The following is a 19,002-nucleotide window of genomic DNA, read 5'->3' as shown; positions in this document are numbered from 1 at the left end:
ACAAATGTTACCTTCAGGAGTGCTTTGTGACTGCCCCCCCCATTGGCATGGCTGCATCCATCAACAATTCTATGTCTTTTAACGGTTTTTCTAAGATCAAAACCATATCATCTGCAAATGCTCTTAATTTAAAGCATTCATTTTTAATCTTTGCACCATGTAGTCTTTCATCTTGTCTAATATCTCTACACAACACTTCTAGGGCAAGTATAAATAAAAGTAGCGACAATGGACATCCTTGTCATGTTCCTTTTTGAATCTCAAACACTGTTGATAGTTCTCCATTTACCACTACCTGCACAGTTTATCCATTGAATAAAGTTCCCTCCAAAGTTCATCTTCTCTAAGACAGCAATCAAGAAAGTCCATCTCAAATTGTCAAACGCCTTCTCAAAGTCCAAAAAAATCAATGCTAATTGTTTCTCTATCCTTTTATCATATCTTCTTCATTCTGTTTGCTAAAATTGCTGTAAATATTTTACAATCATTATTCAACAAGGAAATAGGTCTGTAATTTTTTATATCCATCAAATCCTGTCCTTCTTTAGGAATCAAAGTTATATTTGCTGCTTTCCATGAATCTGGCATTTTCCCAGTCTGCAAAATATCATTCATCGTGTTATGCAATGGTAAACTTACTTCTTCTTCTAAATATTTATAGAATCTACCTGTTAAACCATCTGGACCCAGAGTTTTATCTATATTAATCTTCTTTATTGCCTCTACAACTTCACATAGTTATTCTATTATTTAAAATTTCCCTTTGTTCTTCAGACATTTTTGGTAAATTTTGTTTATCCAAGTAGTTCTTTACTTGATCTATTTTTTAACTTTTGTATAAATTAGCATAATTTGTAATTATTTTTTTAATATCCTCCTGATCAGTATACATTTTTCCCGCCTCCTGCAATTTTAAAATTACTCTCTTCTCTCTCTGCTTCCTCAATTTGTAGGCCAACCATTTCCCTGGTTTATTGGCATGCTCAAAATATCTTTGTTTCACAAACTTTAATTTAATTTCCATTTGATTCACCATCATCAAAGATAATTGATGCGGTAAATCTTTTATTTTTTGTACTATTTTTTTTAATCTCCTGGGACTTCTATTAATTCATATTCCTTCTTTTTAATTTCCTCCTCAATTTTCTGAAACTTAACAGAAAACTTTTTGAAGAATTGGAGTCCAGTTATAGATTTTTTGATTTCCTTCTCAATTTTCTTTTAATTTCCTCCTCAATTTTCTGAAACTTAATTTAACAGAAAACTTTTTGAAGAATTGGAGTCCAGTTATTGATTTTTTGAATCAGAGAGATGATGGGGATTTGAGGTATTTTGGATTTGAAGATTGATTTTGAAGTATTAGTGGTATAGACTAGCATTTGTTAATGTTTGGACTGTATGTATTTGGATTATAAGTATGGGAATGTTTTGGCTTCACTCGTGCTGCTTTATTAGAATTTTGTTTATGTATGTATTTGTTTTTCTATTTTATGTTTATTATAGTTAAATAAATAAATGATCAAAAAAAAGAGAAAAAAGTGGAAAAAAAAAAGAGAAAACATTTGAACCTTCAGCCTATTGACCGTGAACCCATGTGGGACATGTTCTGGGGGCTCATCAGTATTCAGTTCTCATTTAAACTTCTCCCACAAACACGACACCCGTAGGATTTATCTCAGAATGAATTTTCTGATGTCTAACTAAAGCTGATCTCTGAGGGAATTTTTTCTCACAGTCAGGACACTGCTGTGCTTTCTTTCCTGTGTGGATCATCTGATGTGCCAATAGAGTTGATCTCTCCGGGAAACTTTCTCCACAGTCAGGACACCGATGTGGTTTCTTTTCTGTGTGGATCATCTGTTGCCTTAAGAAATTTGATCTCCGATAGAATTCTTTCCCACACTCAGGACACTTGTGAGGTTTCTCTCCTGTGTGGGTCACCTGATGGGTTAACAAACTTGCTCTCTGAGCGAAGCTTTTACCACAGTCAGGACACTTGTGAGGTTTCTGCCCAGTATGAATGATCTGATGTCTTAATAAAGTTGATCTATGAGAGAATTCTTTTCCGCAGACAGGGCATTTTCAGGACTTAGGCCCAAAGTCCATTCCTCCTGAAAAAAAACATTCCATTAGGAAGGAAGTGTCACACCAGAACTCCTTCACTAAAAGTACTACAGGTGGGGCATCCCTTATCAGGAATTTCCAAGTATGGAAATTTTTGGAGCATCAACAAAAAATTTTTTTTACATTTTTGCCTTAAGAAATAACATCACAAACTGTGTTTTATGCATAAACCATTTTCCATACAAATTAAAAATATTGTATAAAATATGAATCAAACATGAATTCTGTGTTTAGGCTTGAGCCCCATCCCCAAGATCTCTCATTATAATCCACATTATTTTGACAAATACGAATTGTATGTTATTTCAAAATAATTATGTTAAAGTTTGGGGTGAAATCAAAAAAGATTTTGCAAGATGGGAAAGGTTGAAATTATCTTTTTTGGGAAGAATATCTGTAATTAAAATGAATGTACTACCAAAAATGCTTTTTCTCTTCCAGAATATACCAATATTACTTTCTGATAAACCTTTTAAAGAGTGGCAGAAAGATGTGACAGGTTTTATATGGCAAGGGAAAAAACCGAGAGTGAAATTTAAGATTTTGCAAGATAAGAAAGAGGAGGTTTAGGACTGCCTGATCTGAAGACTTATTATGCATCATGTTGTTTTCTGTGGCTTAAAGAATGGATATTGTTGAGAAACAAAAAATTGTTGAAGTTAGAAGGATATGATTTAAGATTTGGTTGGCATGGATATCTTTGGTATGATAAGTTGAAAGTGAATATGGAATTTAAGAATCATTATGTTAGACATGCACTGTGGAAGATATGGAATCGTTATAAGAAAAGGTTTTACAACAAAATTCCACTCTTAACTTCACCACAAGAAGCACATTTTGGTTTGGGAACTGTACCAAGAGATAAATGGTTATTGTTTAAGAATTTATTGAAATTTAATCAAGGTCAATGTATTTTGAAGTCTAGAGAAGAATTGATTGTAGAGGGTTTTGACTGCCAATGGTTTATGTATTTACAAAAATTGATAAAAAATTATATGGTTTTGAAGAGGGAGAGACAATATTGGAGAAACAATTAAGATCAGTTGAGCAGATAATATCTAAAATATATAAATTGCTTTTGAAGTTTGAAACAGAAGATGAACAGGTTCCAGAATGCATGATCCAGTGGGCAAAAAATGTGGGCCATGAACTTTCAATGGACAGATGGGAGAAATTATGGATAAGACAGACAAAATTTACTTTGAATGTTAATATTAAGGAAAATATATATAAGATGATCTATCGTTGGTATGTGACACCAAGTAAATTAGCCAAAATGTATGAAACTATGTCCAATAGTTGTTGGAAATGTAAGAAACAAGAGGGAACATTTTGCCACATGTGGTGGACATGTTCAAAAGTTAAAAAATATTGGTCACAAATTCATGCACATATACAGTTGATCTTAAAAACAAATATACAATTGAAGCCAGAAGTATTTTTATTAGGTATGACAGATGAATATGTGGAAAGAAAAAATGAAGTTTTATTTTTGTATATGATAAGCGCTGCCAGAATACTTTATGCTCAAAATTGGAAGACTATGAATATACCTTCGGTGGAGGAATGGTGGATAAGACTTATGGATTATGCGGAGATGGATAAATTAACAATTTTGCTTAGGGAGAATTCAACAGAAGGTCCAATGTTTTCTCAAACTATGATGTTAGTCATGTATTTTCCCATGTTTGTAACAATTTGTAGGCTTATGCTGCAATCATTTAAGGAGAGTTACAGCCCAATCCTGAGCTGCCCTGGGCACATAGTTGCAGCGGCACCAAGAACAGCTGTTGCCGCACCCTGCGCTCCTCAGACCACCTGGAGCTACCTCGCGTTGCCTGGTGCTGGCCAGTGCTGGGTTAGCACAGGCAGTAGCCCAGAAGTAGGACTCGCAGAAGTGCCTTACAGCACATTTGTGACAGTGCGTGGTGGCACGAAGCCGCTGTGTCAAGCTAAGGTCAGGAGTCTGAACTTTGATGAGCTCAGTGCTATGTAACTGTCAGTCTGCATTTATTGGCTGACAAATGGCAGTTGCTGTGCAGTCACATGACTTGGGATAGGCAAAGTTCTCAGGGCCACACAGAGCTCCATTGCCTCACCCTCTGACTAGCAGCTGTGGAATAAATGGTTTGGATAACCTCAATGCACAGTTTGGCTTGGCTTGTAGAATGCAGACAATTCACACATCCCCTTGAAAGAGCAAGAGGAGGAAGAAATCCCACAGCAAGGAGGCAGAAGAGGAGCAGTAAAGGAAGCCTGGTCAGAGTTCTTTCCTCTGCCTTCTGCAGGGAGAAGAGAATGTGATCAATAGAGAGAATTCTCAGCAGGGAAGATGGGGCCAGTCTAATGGCAGGAACTATGGAAGCATGCCTTGTTTATCTGCTGAGCATGGGGAATACACCCACAGAAACAGGGTGGCGCTCAAGGGACATTAAGGAGCACATGTTGGAGGGAGATAATATAGCTGAGGCTGAGAACTGGTTGATATAGTGCAAACCCAAGACTTTGAAAAGGAAAAGCAGGGCTAGGAGGCAGTGGGAGAAACACACACAAAGCACTTGCAAAAGAGAGATCGTGCAGGTGTAGAAATCTCTGTGAATAAAATTGTGTAACCATCACAGCAGGGTGAAAAGAGGTGGTGTTTCCAGGATGGGTGCCTTAGCCCAGGCTAGCATGGCGGTCTTTGTCCTGTTCATTCTGTCTAGACGTGTCACTCAAGTCCATCTTTGGCGTAGCTAATCAAGTTGCTGCCGGGTGCAAAAAAAATTCCTTAGTCCCCCTCCGCAGCAATGACATCAAATTTAATTAAATTGGGTGTTTTTATGTGTTAAAGTGAGTGAGAAATGTTAGCTAACATTTTAAAATAGCAAGCACTTGTTGAAAGTACTTGTTGCACTTTTATCTACTCGTATCTACTAAGGCGTAAGACCCCTTGTATTCAGTGGGGCTTACTCCCTGTTAAGTGAGGTAAGGTAGGAGTTGGGATTGCAGCCTTACACAGTTTGAGAGGTGCAGGAGGGGGCTGGAGACAATCCTAAGAGCCAGCAGCTTACCTTGAGGAAGAGGAATTATGTGAATAAATGATGAGGCCGAGCCACGTACTGCTCAGTGCTTCTGCTGCAACTTGCCTCCCAGGTTGCTGTGCCTTGCTTGCATGTGTGAGGTTTCTCTCCAGTATGAATGTTCTGATGCCTTAAGAAACTTGATCTCCAAGAGAATTTTTTTCCACACTCAGGACATTGGTGTGGTTTCTTTCCTTTCTGGACCCGCTGATGTCCTAACAAATTTGATCTCTGAGAGAAGCTCTTTCTTGGTTCCTGCAACTCCTTATCCAAGTCCTGGCCTGGGAATCTTGGACTTTGCACAGGATCTGGGACAAAGGTCTCTTCCTTTTTTACTGGATGGGGGGCCAGGTCAACTTTGAGGTCCAAAGAGAGAGAAACAGGCAAACATTTATTATCTTTTCAATAAGAAAAGCATTCATGGAGCCTTTCCTTTGTGTTTCACATTCTTTTTTCTACTTACGGTAAATCAATTAGATGTAAGTTTTTTAAAAAAATGATACAATGGACGAGTGACATCATATATACACAAATATTGACCATGAATGTGAAATGCGGGTCCAGTCCTGTCCATCATTCCAATGCTGATGCAGCCATGCCAATGGGGGGGGGGCAGTCACAAAGCACTCCTGAAGGTAACATTTGTTTCCTGAACTGGGGGCTGCATGAACCCTGGAAATTTGGATAGGATTAGGCCCAAAGTCCATTCCTCCTTATGTGGAATTTCCAAGTATGGAACTTCTTTGAGCATCAACAAAAAATTTTTTTTACATTTTTTGCCTTAAGAAATAACATCACAAACTGTGTTTTATGCATAGACCATTTTCCATACAAATTAAAAATATTGTATAAAGTATGAATCAAACATGAATTCTGTGTTTAGGCTTGAGCCCCATCCCCAAGATCTCTCATTATATACCCCGCGCAGATAACTGAATTTCTGTTTTCTCGTAAGATTGGAAGTGACTTTTTATGCTTTTCAAAGGCATTAGGAAGGCTGGGGAAGCCCCACTCAAGATCTCAAGGACATGGTGGCGGCCATCTCATCCTTCTGTGGTGCAGTGCCACCGTGACAGGGCGCCATCAAAGAAGGGCACAGTGTTCAGGGTGCATGTGGGAACCACTGTACTACAGAAAGGGGCAAAGGCTGCCATGCTCAACAATTTTGGAAGAGGCAAAAAGGGGTGCACCTGAGGGCAGAGAAAGAAAGAAGAAAGTACCAGCAGAAAGAAGGGTGCAGCGCAACACCCCAAAAGAAGGAAGTGCTGGAACCTATAAATTTCCTTGGCTGCAGCCCGTCCATCCATATTTCCATTCACTTCTTGATCACTTTCTCAATATTTTAGCCACAACACGTATGATTAAAAACATACAGTATTTCTGTCATTCATGATGTGTTGTGTACACAGATCCCCTTCTGAACAGTAAATAAATGTGCATATCTCAAATTATAAAAGTGTGATGCGCAGTTTTTTTTACAGCATTTACTGGAACGGAGCAGAGCAGGTCCTTACCCAGGGAATCCACATTCTCACCATCCTCCTGCAGAACTTTCCAGAATGTGGTCTGTTGGTTGGACTGCATCGGCACCTGCTCAACCACGTGGAAAGACACATCCGTCTTCTTGGGGTTCGTTGCCTGCAGGACATAGGAAAACATTCCACCACCCACTTCAGATTTTGTTGCACAAGGAATAGGGTTAATTCACAGATGTGACTTCATGCCCTTTTAACTCCATAATCCGGAAGACTTCAGGTAGACTCAGCTTTCAAAAACGGTATATGCAAACACTCGAAAGAATTGACCATGGCGTGCAGGGACAGCTGAGCTAGCTATGGTGAGTGGGCCTGTATGTACGTTGTAGCATATCTGTGTTGTAAATAATGCAGTCATACTTGTAAAATGTGGACCTGTGTGTGAGAATCTAGATGGCTTCATAAGTGAATGGGAGACAGGATGAAAGCTTTATACCAAGGAGGATGAAAGCTTCTCCAGGGGATGGGCCCGTATCCGAACGCACTAGGGATACTCCTCGGCAGGAGGGGGGTCGGGGGTTTCTTGTAGTGGGGGATTCGATTATTACAAACATAGAGAGGGGGGTTTGCGACGGATGTGAGGACCGCATGGTGACTTGCCTGCCTGGTGCAAAGGTTGCGGACATCACTTCTTGTCTAGACAGGCTAGTAGACAGTGCTGGGGGAGAGGTAGCGGCTGTGGTGCATGTTGGCACCAACGACGTGGGCAAGTGTAGCTGGGAGGTCCTGGAAGCCAAATTTAGGCTTTTAGGCAGGAAGCTGAAAGCCAGGACCTCAAAGGTAGCGTTCTCTGAAGTGCTACCTGTTCCACGCGCAGGGCCAGCTAGGCAGGCGGAGATCAGGGGTCTCAATGCGTGGATGAGACGGTGGTGTAGGGAGGAGGGGTTTAGATTCGTTAGGCACTGGGGAACTTTTTGGGACAAGCGGGGCCTGTACAAGAGGGACGGGCTCCACTTGAACCAGAATGGAACCAGACTGCTGGCGCATAACATTAAAAAGGTGGCAGAGCAGCTTTTAAACCGATCCCTGGGGGAAGGCCGACAGGAGCCGAGGGGCATCTGGTTCGGGACTCCTCATCCCTATGGGATGAGGATGGGGAGGTTAGAGAACAACAAGACAAAGGCAGAGTAGGAGAAGAAATTGGGAAAGGTAGTGTGATGGGATGTGATAGATGGTTTGGCACAATGAGAGGATGCGGGAACAAAGGAGCAAATAAGCAGCACATCCTAGGGCATTCCGTGTACAAATGCTTTTATGCGAATGCCCGAAGTCTATGAGCAAAGGTGGGAGAACTGGAATGTCTGGTGACAAGGGAAAATATTGACATAGTGGGCGTAACGGAAACCTGGTGCAATGCGGAGAATCAGTGGGATACCGCAATCCCGGTCTATAAACTCTACAGGAGGGACAGGCAGGGGCGTGTTGGAGGTGGGATGGCCGTTTATGTTAAGGAAGGGATAGAATCCAGCAAAGTAGAGATTGAAGGTGGGTCCGACTCCACCGTAGAATCTCTGTGGGTTAAATTACCAGGCTTGTGCAGCGATGTAATACTGGGGGCGTGCTATAGTCCTCCAGACCAAAAAGCTGATGGGGACCTTGAAATGAGGAAACAGATCAGGGAGATGACAAGGAGGGACAGGGTTGTAATCATGGGGGACTTCAATTATCCTCATATTGACTGGGTCAATTTGTGTTCTGGTCACGATAAGCAAACCGGATTTCTTGATGTGCTAAATGACTGTGGCTTAGATCAGCTAGTCACGGAGCCCACCAGAGGACAGGTGACTCTGGATTTAATATTGTGCGGTACGCAGGACCTGGTTAGAGATGTAAACGTTACTGAGCCATTGGGGAACAGTGATCATGCTGCGATCCGTTTTGACGTGCACGTTGGGGGAAGAATACCAGGCAAATCTCTAACAAAAACCCTTGACTTCCGACGGGTGGACTTCCTTCAAATGAGGAGGCTGGTTAGGAGGTTGAAAGGGAGGGTAAAAAGAGGCCAATCTCTCCAGAGTGCATGGAGGCTGCTTAAAACAACAGTAATAGAGGCCCAGCAGAGGTGTATACCGCAAAGAAAGAAGGGTTCCACTAAATCCAGGAGGGTGCCCGCATGGCTAACCAGCCAAGTTAGAGAGGCTGTGAAGGGCAAGGAAGCTTCCTTCCGTAAATGGAAGTCTTGCCCTAATGAGGAGAATAAAAAGGAAAAAAACTGTGGCCAAAGAAATGTAAGAAGGTGATTCTGGAGGCCAAGCGAGACTATGAGGAACGCATGGCCAGCAACATTAAAGGGAATAATAAAAGCTTCTTCAAATATGTTAGAAGCAGGAAACCCGCCAGAGAAGCGGTTGGCCCTCTGGATGGTGATGGAGGGAAAGGGGAGATAAAAGGAGACTTAGAGATGGCAGAGAAATTAAATGAATTCTTTGCATCTGTCTTCACGGCAGAAGACCTTGGGCAGATACCGCTGCCCGAACGGCCCCTCCTGACCGAGGAGTTAAGTCAGATAGAGGTTAAAAGAGAAGATGTTTCAGACCTCATTAATAAATTAAAGATCAATAAGTCACCGGGCCCTGATGCCATCCACCCAAGAGTTATTAAGGAATTGAAGAATGAAGTTGCAGACCTCTTGACTAAGGTATGCAACTTGTCCCTCAAAACGGCCATGGTGCCAGAAGATTGGAGGATAGCAAATGTCACGCCTATTTTTAAAAAGGGAAAGAGAGGGGACCTGGGAAACTATAGGCCGGTCAGCCTAACATCCATACCGGGTAAGATGGTGGAATGCCTCATCAAAGATAGGATCTCAAAACACATAGACGAACAGGCCTTGCTGAGGGAGAGTCAGCATGGCTTCTGTAAGGGTAAGTCTTGCCTCACAAACCTTATAGAATTCTTTGAAAAGGTCAACAGGCATGTGGATGCGGGAGAACCCGTGGACATTATATATCTGGACTTTCAGAAGGCGTTTGACACGGTCCCTCACCAAAGGCTACTGAAAAAACTCCACAGTCAGGGAATTAGAGGACAGGTCCTCTCGTGGATTGAGAACTGGTTGGAGGCCAGGAAGCAGAGAGTGGGTGTCAATGGGCAATTTTCACAATGGAGAGAGGTGAAAAGCGGTGTGCCCCAAGGATCTGTCCTGGGACTGGTGCTTTTCAACCTCTTCATAAATGACCTGGAGACAGGGTTGAGCAGTGAAGTGGCTAAGTTTGCAGACGACACCAAACTTTTCTGAGTGGTGAAGACCAGAAGTGATTGTGAGGAGCTCCAGAAGGATCTCTCCAGACTGGCAGAATGGGCCGCAAAATGGCAGATGTGCTTCAATGTCAGTAAGTGTAAATTCATGCACATTGGGGCAAAAAATCAAAACTTCACATATAGGCTGATGGGTTCTGAGCTGTCTGTGACAGATGAGGAGAGAGATCTTGGGGTGGTGGTGGACAGGTCGATGAAAGTGTCGACCCAATGTGCGGCGGCAGTGAAGAAGGCCAATTCTATGCTTGGGATCATTAGGAAGGGTATTGAGAACAAAACGGCTAGTATTATAATGCTGTTGTACAAATCTATGGTAAGGCCACACCTGATTGTGTCCAGTTCTGGTCACCGCATCTCAAAAAAGACATAGTGGAAATGGAAAAGGTGCAAAAGAGAGCGACTAAGATGATTATGGGGCTGGGGCACCTTCCTTATGAGGAAAGGCTACGGCTTTTGGGCCTCTTCAGCCTAGAAAAGAGACGCCTGAGGGGGGACATGATTGAGACATACAAAATTATGCAGGGGATGGACAGAGTGGATAGGGAGATGCTCTTTACACTCTCACATAATACCAGAACCAGGGGACATCCACTAAAATTGAGTGTTGGGCGGGTTAGGACAGACAAAAGAAAATATTTCTTTACTCAGCGTATGGTTGGTCTGTGGAACTCCTTGCCACATGATGTGGTGCTGGCGTCTAGCCTAGACGCCTTTAAAAGGGGATTGGACAAGTTTCTGGAGGAAAAATCCATTATGGGTTACAAGCCATGATGTGTATGTGCAACCTCCTGATTTTAGAAATGGGCTATGTCAGAATGCCAGATGCAAAGGAGGGCACCAGGATGAGGTCTCTTGTTATCGGGTGTGCTCCCTGGGGCATTTGGTGGGCTGCTGTGAGATACAGGAAGCTGGACTAGATGGGCCTATGGCCTGATCCAGTGGGGCTGTTCTTATGTTCTTTTGTTCTTATGAGGCAAGCTGGAGGAGGGGGCTAAACACTTTCTTGCCCCCCTCACACATCCATTCCCGCCAGGTGCTTATATACCAGGTGGGCCCTGAAACCTGAAAGACACTTTTCTGGGAGAAAAATGGGACCAGGTTGTGAAGTCTGGGTCAAAATCTAGGGCATGACCACTTCCTGTTTGGAGCTTGCAGCCCCTCCTTTCACAGCTGGTGAGAATCTTGCTAATTTGGAGCTGGGAAGGTTTCTCCTTATCTTGCTTCTTAGTGGCTAAGAGGACCAATTTAAGAAGTCCAGTACAACTAGGTGCAGAAGGATGTGCTAATTACACTAAGATTGCATTCAGCTGAGATTCTCTGGCTAGGATGGGGTGAGATCAGGCCCTGTGAATAGCCCAGAGATTGATACAGCGTTCTGGAAGAGTCTGGATCTCGCTACTCTGGCTGGCTAACAACATCTTCTAAGGTATAAGAAGGACCTCTCAGCAATGGCGTTGCTAGGGGAGTGCGGGCCGCACCAGGTGACATGCACAGGGGGGGTGATGCTTCCTGGGGGGGTGACACACTAAATTTCAGTGGTTAGGAGTAACCCCATCATGTTATATACCGATGGATGCAGAATTGCGAGCAGAACACAATGCAAAACACCAGACAGAAATATCTCGTTTTTATCAAAGGTTATGTCCAAATAACCAGATAACAAAAATGCATGGATCTCTATGGAAAGTGAAAGTGAGTCGTATCGCACATTTACTCAAAAGCAGGCAAACTTGCCTTTGTCCATTGAAAAGGGCAAGCTGAGAGGAATCCAATTATTCCAGAATGGTCCTGATCCAATGAATGCAGCCCCCAAAAACACCTGAGAAGGAAGTCCCTCCCTCCAAGCAGATGAATGTATTGAGCCCTATGGAAAGTGACACTAAGCCACACGGTTGAGTTTACTCATGAGTAAGCAAATGTGCCTTGGCTGCTGTGGTAGATCAGGTGAAGGAGAGTGTAATGCTACCAGAATGATACTGATCCTATGCACCTGCAGCTAAACAAGCGCTCCAGAAGGCAGCCTCCCCCCACCAGGACTAAAAAGGATCAAAACAGAGGCTTCAGCTGATAAGGTGAACCTTTTTGAGACTTGCAAAGCCAGGTGGATCCTGACAGTGATCTGGCTTAAACAGAAGTTCTTGAACTGGGCACTGGGTAGGGCTGAAAACCTTACTGGTTTTCGAGGGGGAAGGTGTTATTGCAGGCAGGCTACAGAGGAATTTCACTTGGTGGACCAGGGCTGGCTTCAGCTTATTTAATTATTTGTTTTATTTTAATTATTTATACTTATTTATTTTAATTTGCCTGAGGATGTCACTTCCACCATGACATCACTTCTGGTGGGACTTGGACAGACTGTTATTCTAAAAAGTGGGTCCCAGTGCTTAAAGTTTGAGAACTGCTGCAATAAGGTGTTAATAAGTTGACATCCGAGGTGCAGGTGATAGCATCAGTGACCAAAATAACTAAAATCATAATTTTACCATCATATTATATATTTATAATATTATAATTTATAATATTTATAATTTATAATATTATAATATTAATATATTATATAATATATTAATATTAATATATATTATATATTATATAAATATATTAATATTATTATATTAATATTATATTAATTATATAATTAATTAATTATATTAATATATTATATATTATATAATTATAATATAATTATATATTACATATATAATTATATTATATATAATTATTATATATACAATATATATATAATATATATTATATATACAATATATATATAATATATATAATATATTATATAATTTAATAATATATATATTATATAATATTTATAATTTATAATATAATATAATTTATAATATAAATTAATTTTTATTAAATAAATAAATATTTATTTAATAAAATAATAATTATTATTTTAATATTATTAATAATAATGTTATATATCAATAATAATTATTATATCATAATAATACCATCATGTTATATATCAATCAATGCGTATTTTCATGCAGAATGTGTTCTAACTTCCTTCTATCAAACGAGACAGCCAAAAAGCCAGTGGGGCGGAGTGATGGTACATCACCACGCCCACCACCTGGGGTGTTGCCCCGCCCACTGCCTGGGAATGACGCGCTGGCATCCCACATCTGGTGACGCGAACCCTAGTGATGCCACTGCCTGAAGCCACTGCAGGGAGGGGTGATGGTTTGGGGGTCCACCTGGACTCACAGCCACTGCTGGATTCTCAGGGGGCAGTTATGGCCCAGGGGGCATTTGCTCAGCTTCAGCTAGTTTGCCAGGTGTGGCTGTACTTGGATTGTGCAGACCTGGCCACGGTGACCCAAGCCACAGTGACACTGAGGTTAGACTCAGTGCTCTATGTGGGGCTGCCCTTGAAGACGGTTCAAAAACTGCAACTAGTGAAGAATGCAGCAGCCAGTGCAATTACTGGAGGTAGGCAGTTGGACTCTGTTGGGCCACTTCTCCAGCGGCTGCACTGGCTGCCCATTGGTTTCCAGGCCCAAATCAAGGTGCTGGTTTTGACCTTTAAAGCCCTATACTGCGCTGGGCCAGGGTATTTTAGAGACCTCCTACTCCCATACTATCTGGCTCGTCCCCTTAGGTCATCGGAGAAGGCCTTTTTACAAGCGCTACTGCCCAGGGAGGTATGTGGGGCGGCGGCAAGAAAGAAGGCCTTCTCAGTAGTGGCACCAACACTATGGAACTCCCTTCCCCTTGAACTGCTCCCATTCTTGAAACATTCTGGTGAGGCCTGAAGACATTTCTTTTTACACTGAGTTCCTGGCCTTTTAAACATCTTTTACTTTTTAACATTTCTTACACATTAAACATCAAGTTACAGGCTTGGGCCTTTTTCATAAACTGCTGCTGTCTGCTCCTTTTACACCTTTTTATCTGATCGCTGTTTTTCAGAATGTCTTGCTGTTAATGTGTTTTGTATCTTGTTTTTAATACATGGTTTTTAATTCTGTTTTTAATTTTTGCTGTAAGCCGCCTTGGGTCACTTCAGGGAAAATGGTGGGGTACAAATGAAGTAAATAAATAGATACATAAATAAATTCTGTCACGGGTGCCTGGTCTGACAGGTAGCCCCGGGGCCACCTAGCCTCCTCTCAAATGTTTGAAATAACCAAGGGTGAGACAGGAGTAATTAAAACTGGAAGCCAGCTTTGTTTTTAGGCTGTAGTGTTTTGTACGTTTCTCTCACAATTACTTAATGCCTTTTGATTATGTGTAATCAAACCCTATTAATAAATCATTATGGAATCTATTTTACAGGGCTATGTGCAGTCATACATACGGGTTTTAATGCTAAGAACAAACACAGTCGGCATCTTACAGGGAGTTCCAGTATCTTACTGAGAGTTCAGAATGGGACTCTGTGCATCAGACGGTGCCTTAAATGTCTACAGGTGCACACTGACACCTGTGTACATGTTCACCAGAAACAGGATCCAACAGACCCTCACAGATGCAACATACAGTACAGCAAAGAATGGCAACTCTGGTACTTCTCTGACATCAAAAGGCACTTCCTTGAACAGACAAAGATTTCCCAGGGGCAGAGTCCAGAAAATCAGAGCTCTGCCCAAGGCATCCCAAGGACATTCAGCCCCCCAAGGATGCGTGTCAAATGCTGTCCCTTCATGACTGGCCATGCGACACATTCTGCCGCTCCCACACCCTCAACTGGAAAAAGAAGGGGGATATGAAGTGAAAAACACACAGGAGGCAGTAAAGGTAAGTGGACAGAGGGAGGGAGGTGCCACCCAGCTCTCTCTAACCTGAGCCTAACCCCTCAGTTGGCCCCATGAGGGATCGGCCCTGGTTACCTCCAGCAGAAAAACATGGACTGCCACCATGTGTAGGCCCAGGCCCTGCACAAACCAACCTGCTCCACCTGGACGTCAAGAGCCTTCCTCAAATCATCTACACCCATGTCCTGTTCCTCAAGCGGAAGCACTGAGGTTGAACGTGCAATTTCAAGTCCTGTGAGTGACAGAAGGGACATTTTACGGTTTAGTCCACCTCTGTTCATCCTTAGAGGTGGCCAGAGGCAAAGCAGGCTAAATTCTGGTCCCTTGAACAGCTGTGTTCAAGCAAGACTTTGGTTCAGGGGCTCTGTCATTCCAGGAGCAATGAATGCCGTCCTTACTGAAAGTCCCTCTGCCCTGACCACTAATACACTTGGAGATCCCTAGATCCGGCAAATGGAGGGTGAGCAGAAGGGATAACTGGGGCAGAAACACCCCCCCCCCCGCAACTCCCTCTTCCGCTTGGATGGTCACTAAAGCCACAGAACCGTCACATAACCGTTACCCTCCCTTTATGTTTTGTGACCCTGATTGTGGCAGCTGAATCCATACCGGGCAAGACAACCTCCTCTTTGACATTATGCTTGGTGTCCCTGAATATCTCTGCGTCTTCTTTGGAGATCTCCCCCTGCACCACATCCAAGCATTTCTCCTTTGAATCAAGGTGACCCACAGGCCACTCTTGCAAGGGCTCCTGAAGTTGTGAAGAGATTCTTACTAAGAGCAGTAGGAAAAAGAGGCACATCCTCCTCCCTTGCATCCTATTCCCATTGCTGCCTAATTCCAGATGTGGTTTCTAGGAAATAAAGCTCTATGCAGCTTTCTAGGCCTCCTGCAGCTAAGGAAACTATGTAGCTGAGAGGACTACATAAGGTGGGCAAGTGTTTCTCCCCATCTCAACCCCTGGGTTGTGACGTCTGACATGGCAGGTTAAGCGCTCTCCAATTATGTCTGAAGAAAGCTTTGCATGGGGATTTTGTGCCCTTTGTGCTGAAAGGCACAGGCAAAGAGGCACATCTGTATCTAATGCAAACATTTCCATACACTTAAATGTGTATGAAAACAATTGTAGTGGTACAAAGATGGCTATTTTGAGTAGCTGCATCCCACACAGAGTCTCCTTCAAGATGCCTGAGCATCACTTTCAGCTTTAACTGGGAAGGATTTTCAGTGGGTTGAGGATTGTCAGTTCCATTTTGGGCTTTCCTAACTGCATTCCTTCTCTCCAGTTTCAGCAGAAGATTGGCAGGAGCTCCAAACAACACACTCCATATTCTGTGTCTGGTTACCAACCATGGAATTAAATACTAAGACCTCACCTGCCACATCCCTGACTCAGCCTCTCTCCAGTTCATCAGGAAATCCTCCAGCAGGGCCACAGCCTGGGCACAGCTGTCTGGTCCTCCTGCCCGGACCCAGCTCTGGATGTCTGCCGGCAGACTGGCCAGAAACTGCTCCAGGACCAGCAGCTCCAGGATCTGCTCCTTCGTGTGCCTCTCTGGCTTTAGCCATTGGCAGCAAAGCTCCTGGACTTGGCTGTACATCCTTCGCAGGTCTTCCAGCTCCAGGCAGCAGAACTGCCAGAAGTACTGGCGCTGCTTCTCCCTTCTCAGGGCTTCACCTCTCAAGACAGCAGCCTTCACTTTCCCATAGTCCTCCTTATCTCTGGCTGACAAGAGGCTGAAGGCTTGCTGGGCTTCCCCACTCAGGAGAAGGCAGGAGCCGAGCCACCCACTCTCCTCTGGGCCACCGACAGGCTGCAACCACTTGCTCAAAGGAGGCCAGAAAGGCCTTGGCATCATCCCAGGGTGCGGCCTCTGACTGCTCGGGGCTCTCCTGTGCAGATTGAGGAGCCTGCAGGGTCTGGAGGAACTGCTGCCACTGGGCTTCCCAGCACTGCTGCATCCCCCTGCCTGGCTCATCTCTGATTGGGGCTCTTTCCACTTGTTTGTCCATTCATGGCTTCCTCTTGAATTTCTGCCTGCCAGGAAAGGGCACAAGAGTCATGCCAGAGAAGAAGGTGGCAACCTGGCTGGGGAAAGTGGCTTCTCAGCCACACTTAAACTTCTGCTCTTGGATACATTCAGGACCACCTGGGAGTGGTAAAACCTTCAGCATTGATTTTCCGCCTGCTCTCCCATCCCTTTCTTTGTCATGGAGTAATAAACACATAAGAAGAGCCCTGCAGGATCAGGCCAAGGGCCCGTCTAGTCCAGCCTCCTGCATCTCACAGTGAGACTCCAGTGGTCCAAAAGATGCTTCAGGGAGACCTCAAGACACAACCCGCATCCTGGTTCCCCCCTTGCACCTGCAGCAGGTCACAAGCCCCCCACCCCCCTCCTTGCCGGGCTGTGCATCCCACAGACCTTCCACGCGACCCCTTCAGCCCCGATCCAGCTGCGCTGAGCCTCCTGCGGGGTCCCCGCCTGCAGCCTCCCACCGCCCGCGCGGGGAGCCCAGAGCCAGGCGGGGCTGAGCTGCGGGTCGCTCTCCCGGGCTGCACCCTCTGCTCCGCTCTGCGGGACTCAACAGCAAACCTCCGTCCCTCCTCGGAGCCCTCCCCTTCCTGCGCCTCCTTCCCCTTTCCCCACCCCGCTCAGGGAGAGGCGTCCCCACCAGCATCCCCGCCCCTGCGCCGCCCCTACCTTAACCCTTCCGCCCCTGCCCTCCCCTAACAGCCCTAAGCGGATCTCTCCTGCAACCTCGCCCTTCCCGGACCCCTTGGAAGAGGATGCGGAGATTTGGGGGTCCTCCCTCCCCACAGCCCCCCTACCTGCCCTGCAGCTGGGCTGGGCTGATCCCCATCATCCTGCCCCCCCCCAAGAAGCCCTCCCCTGCCAGACACCTTCCTCCTGCTCCTCTCCAGCACGTGTGGCCAGGCTGTCCCATGATCCCTTGCACAGAAGGGCAGCATCTCAGTCATTCCAGCTCTGCTGAGGGTCCAGATCCCCCTTCTTTGCAGGGAGGGGGACCAGACTCCTGCCCAGGAGATCTACTGCAAGGCCACCTGGCCTCGGTCCTGCTCTGAAGGACCAGCCAGGGCCACCCACCTCAGTAGTCTGAAAAGAAACCCTTGATAGGACTGACAGCTTCCGTTACAGGGAGATCACTTTTCCCCATTAGCACAGAAAGGATTTGAGGATGGGCAAAAGTGATCATGAACCCCCCACCAAGCTGGGATCCCCACAGTAACTCAAGCTCCCTGGCCCAGCTGCTGTGGAGTCTTCTTGTCCCCCCTTCTCCTGTGGGTCAGTGCAGTCTCCCCCTGAACAGCTAACAGCCCAGTCCTATCCCCCTCACCATTGATGAAGGAGCACACACTGCATCCAATTGGTGGTGGTGGGGGGGGAGGTTGACCAGAAGGTTAACCAGAGAAAATAAAAAATATTTTTACTTACCTCTGGGTAGGCCTCCTGGGAGCCTTTCTGTCTTGTCAGACACACTGGCTGCATAGCCCAGGGAAAAAAGGGGGTGGGGGGACTGAAGAATGGAAAATAGGATCCAGTGTGTGCTTTGGCTGCTGAGACCCACCCCCTCCAGCCTGCTTCTCCCTTCAAAACAATGCTCCCCTCCCCCAAAACACTTTCTGCACGTTTCAACAGTGCCAGGCCCTCCCAGAGATTCTGGCCTGCTAACTGCAGTTCTGGCCAGCGATGGGGCCCTCGTTTTGGGGCTGCCGCAAATGGCCATGCACTGCCAGAGACCACGTATTCCGGCAGCACAAGGCCCAGGTAGGACTGAGTCATAACTTAAGAACATAAGAACAGCCCTACTGGATCAGGCCATAGGCCCATCTAGTCCAACTTCCTCTATCTCACAGCAGCCCACCAGATGCACCAGGGAGCACACCAGATAACAAAAGACCTGCATCCTGGTGCCCTCCCTTGAATCTGGCATTCTGATACGTAGCCCATTTCTAAAATCAGGAGGTTGCACATACACATCATGGCTTGTAACCCATAATGGATTTTTCCTCCAGAATCTTGTCCAGTCCCCTTTTGAAGGCATCCAGGCCAGATGCCGTCACCACATCCTGTGGCAAGGAGTTCCACAGACCAATCACACCCTGAGTAAAGAAATATTTTGGAAAGATAATGTATGAAAGAAAAGGAGGAAGAAAAGGGAGCTTAGTGTGGCCAAACTTGATAATGTCCGAATGAAAAAGTAGAATAAGGAAGAACTCAGTGGGAA

General features: G+C 44.7%; 1 protein-coding gene and 1 long non-coding RNA gene across 2 annotated transcripts in view; one reads left to right on the top strand and one right to left on the bottom strand.

Annotated features, from left to right (window-relative positions):
* Positions 1–19,002, top strand: part of LOC136640542 (uncharacterized) — a 72,150-nt gene that overhangs the window by 16,492 nt on the left and 36,656 nt on the right. The gene's annotated exons all lie outside the window — the stretch shown is intronic.
* On the bottom strand, positions 1,636–17,353 carry LOC136641289 (zinc finger and SCAN domain-containing protein 16-like). Its single transcript, XM_066616996.1, has 6 exons — positions 17,178–17,353; positions 16,131–16,792; positions 15,364–15,505; positions 14,889–14,986; positions 6,701–6,824; positions 1,636–2,060 (listed from the first exon to the last, which is right to left on the bottom strand). Exons 2-6 carry the CDS (start codon positions 16,731–16,733, stop codon positions 1,636–1,638), a joined length of 1,392 nt encoding a protein of 463 aa, XP_066473093.1. The 5' UTR covers positions 16,734–16,792; positions 17,178–17,353.

Source organism: Tiliqua scincoides, chromosome 2, assembly GCF_035046505.1.
Source record: "Tiliqua scincoides isolate rTilSci1 chromosome 2, rTilSci1.hap2, whole genome shotgun sequence".
NCBI lineage: Eukaryota > Metazoa > Chordata > Lepidosauria > Squamata > Scincidae > Tiliqua > Tiliqua scincoides.
The sequence above is the reverse complement of the archived record's forward strand: the minus strand, read 5'-3'. Positions and strand labels throughout refer to the sequence as shown.

Bases quoted from the DNA above. Each gene is read 5' to 3' on its own strand.
- LOC136641289 (XM_066616996.1), bottom strand. From the start codon at position 16,733: ATGAGCCAGGCAGGGGGATGCAGCAGTGCTGGGAAGCCCAGTGGCAGC. The intron at 6,825-14,888 runs GTTGGTTTGTGC...TATGTCCTGCAG, and splicing joins TTGACGTCCAGGTGGAGCAG to GCAACGAACCCCAAGAAGAC. The intron at 2,061-6,700 runs GTAAGGACCTGC...TCTGCGGAAAAG, and splicing joins TGAGAATGTGGATTCCCTGG to AATTCTCTCATAGATCAACT.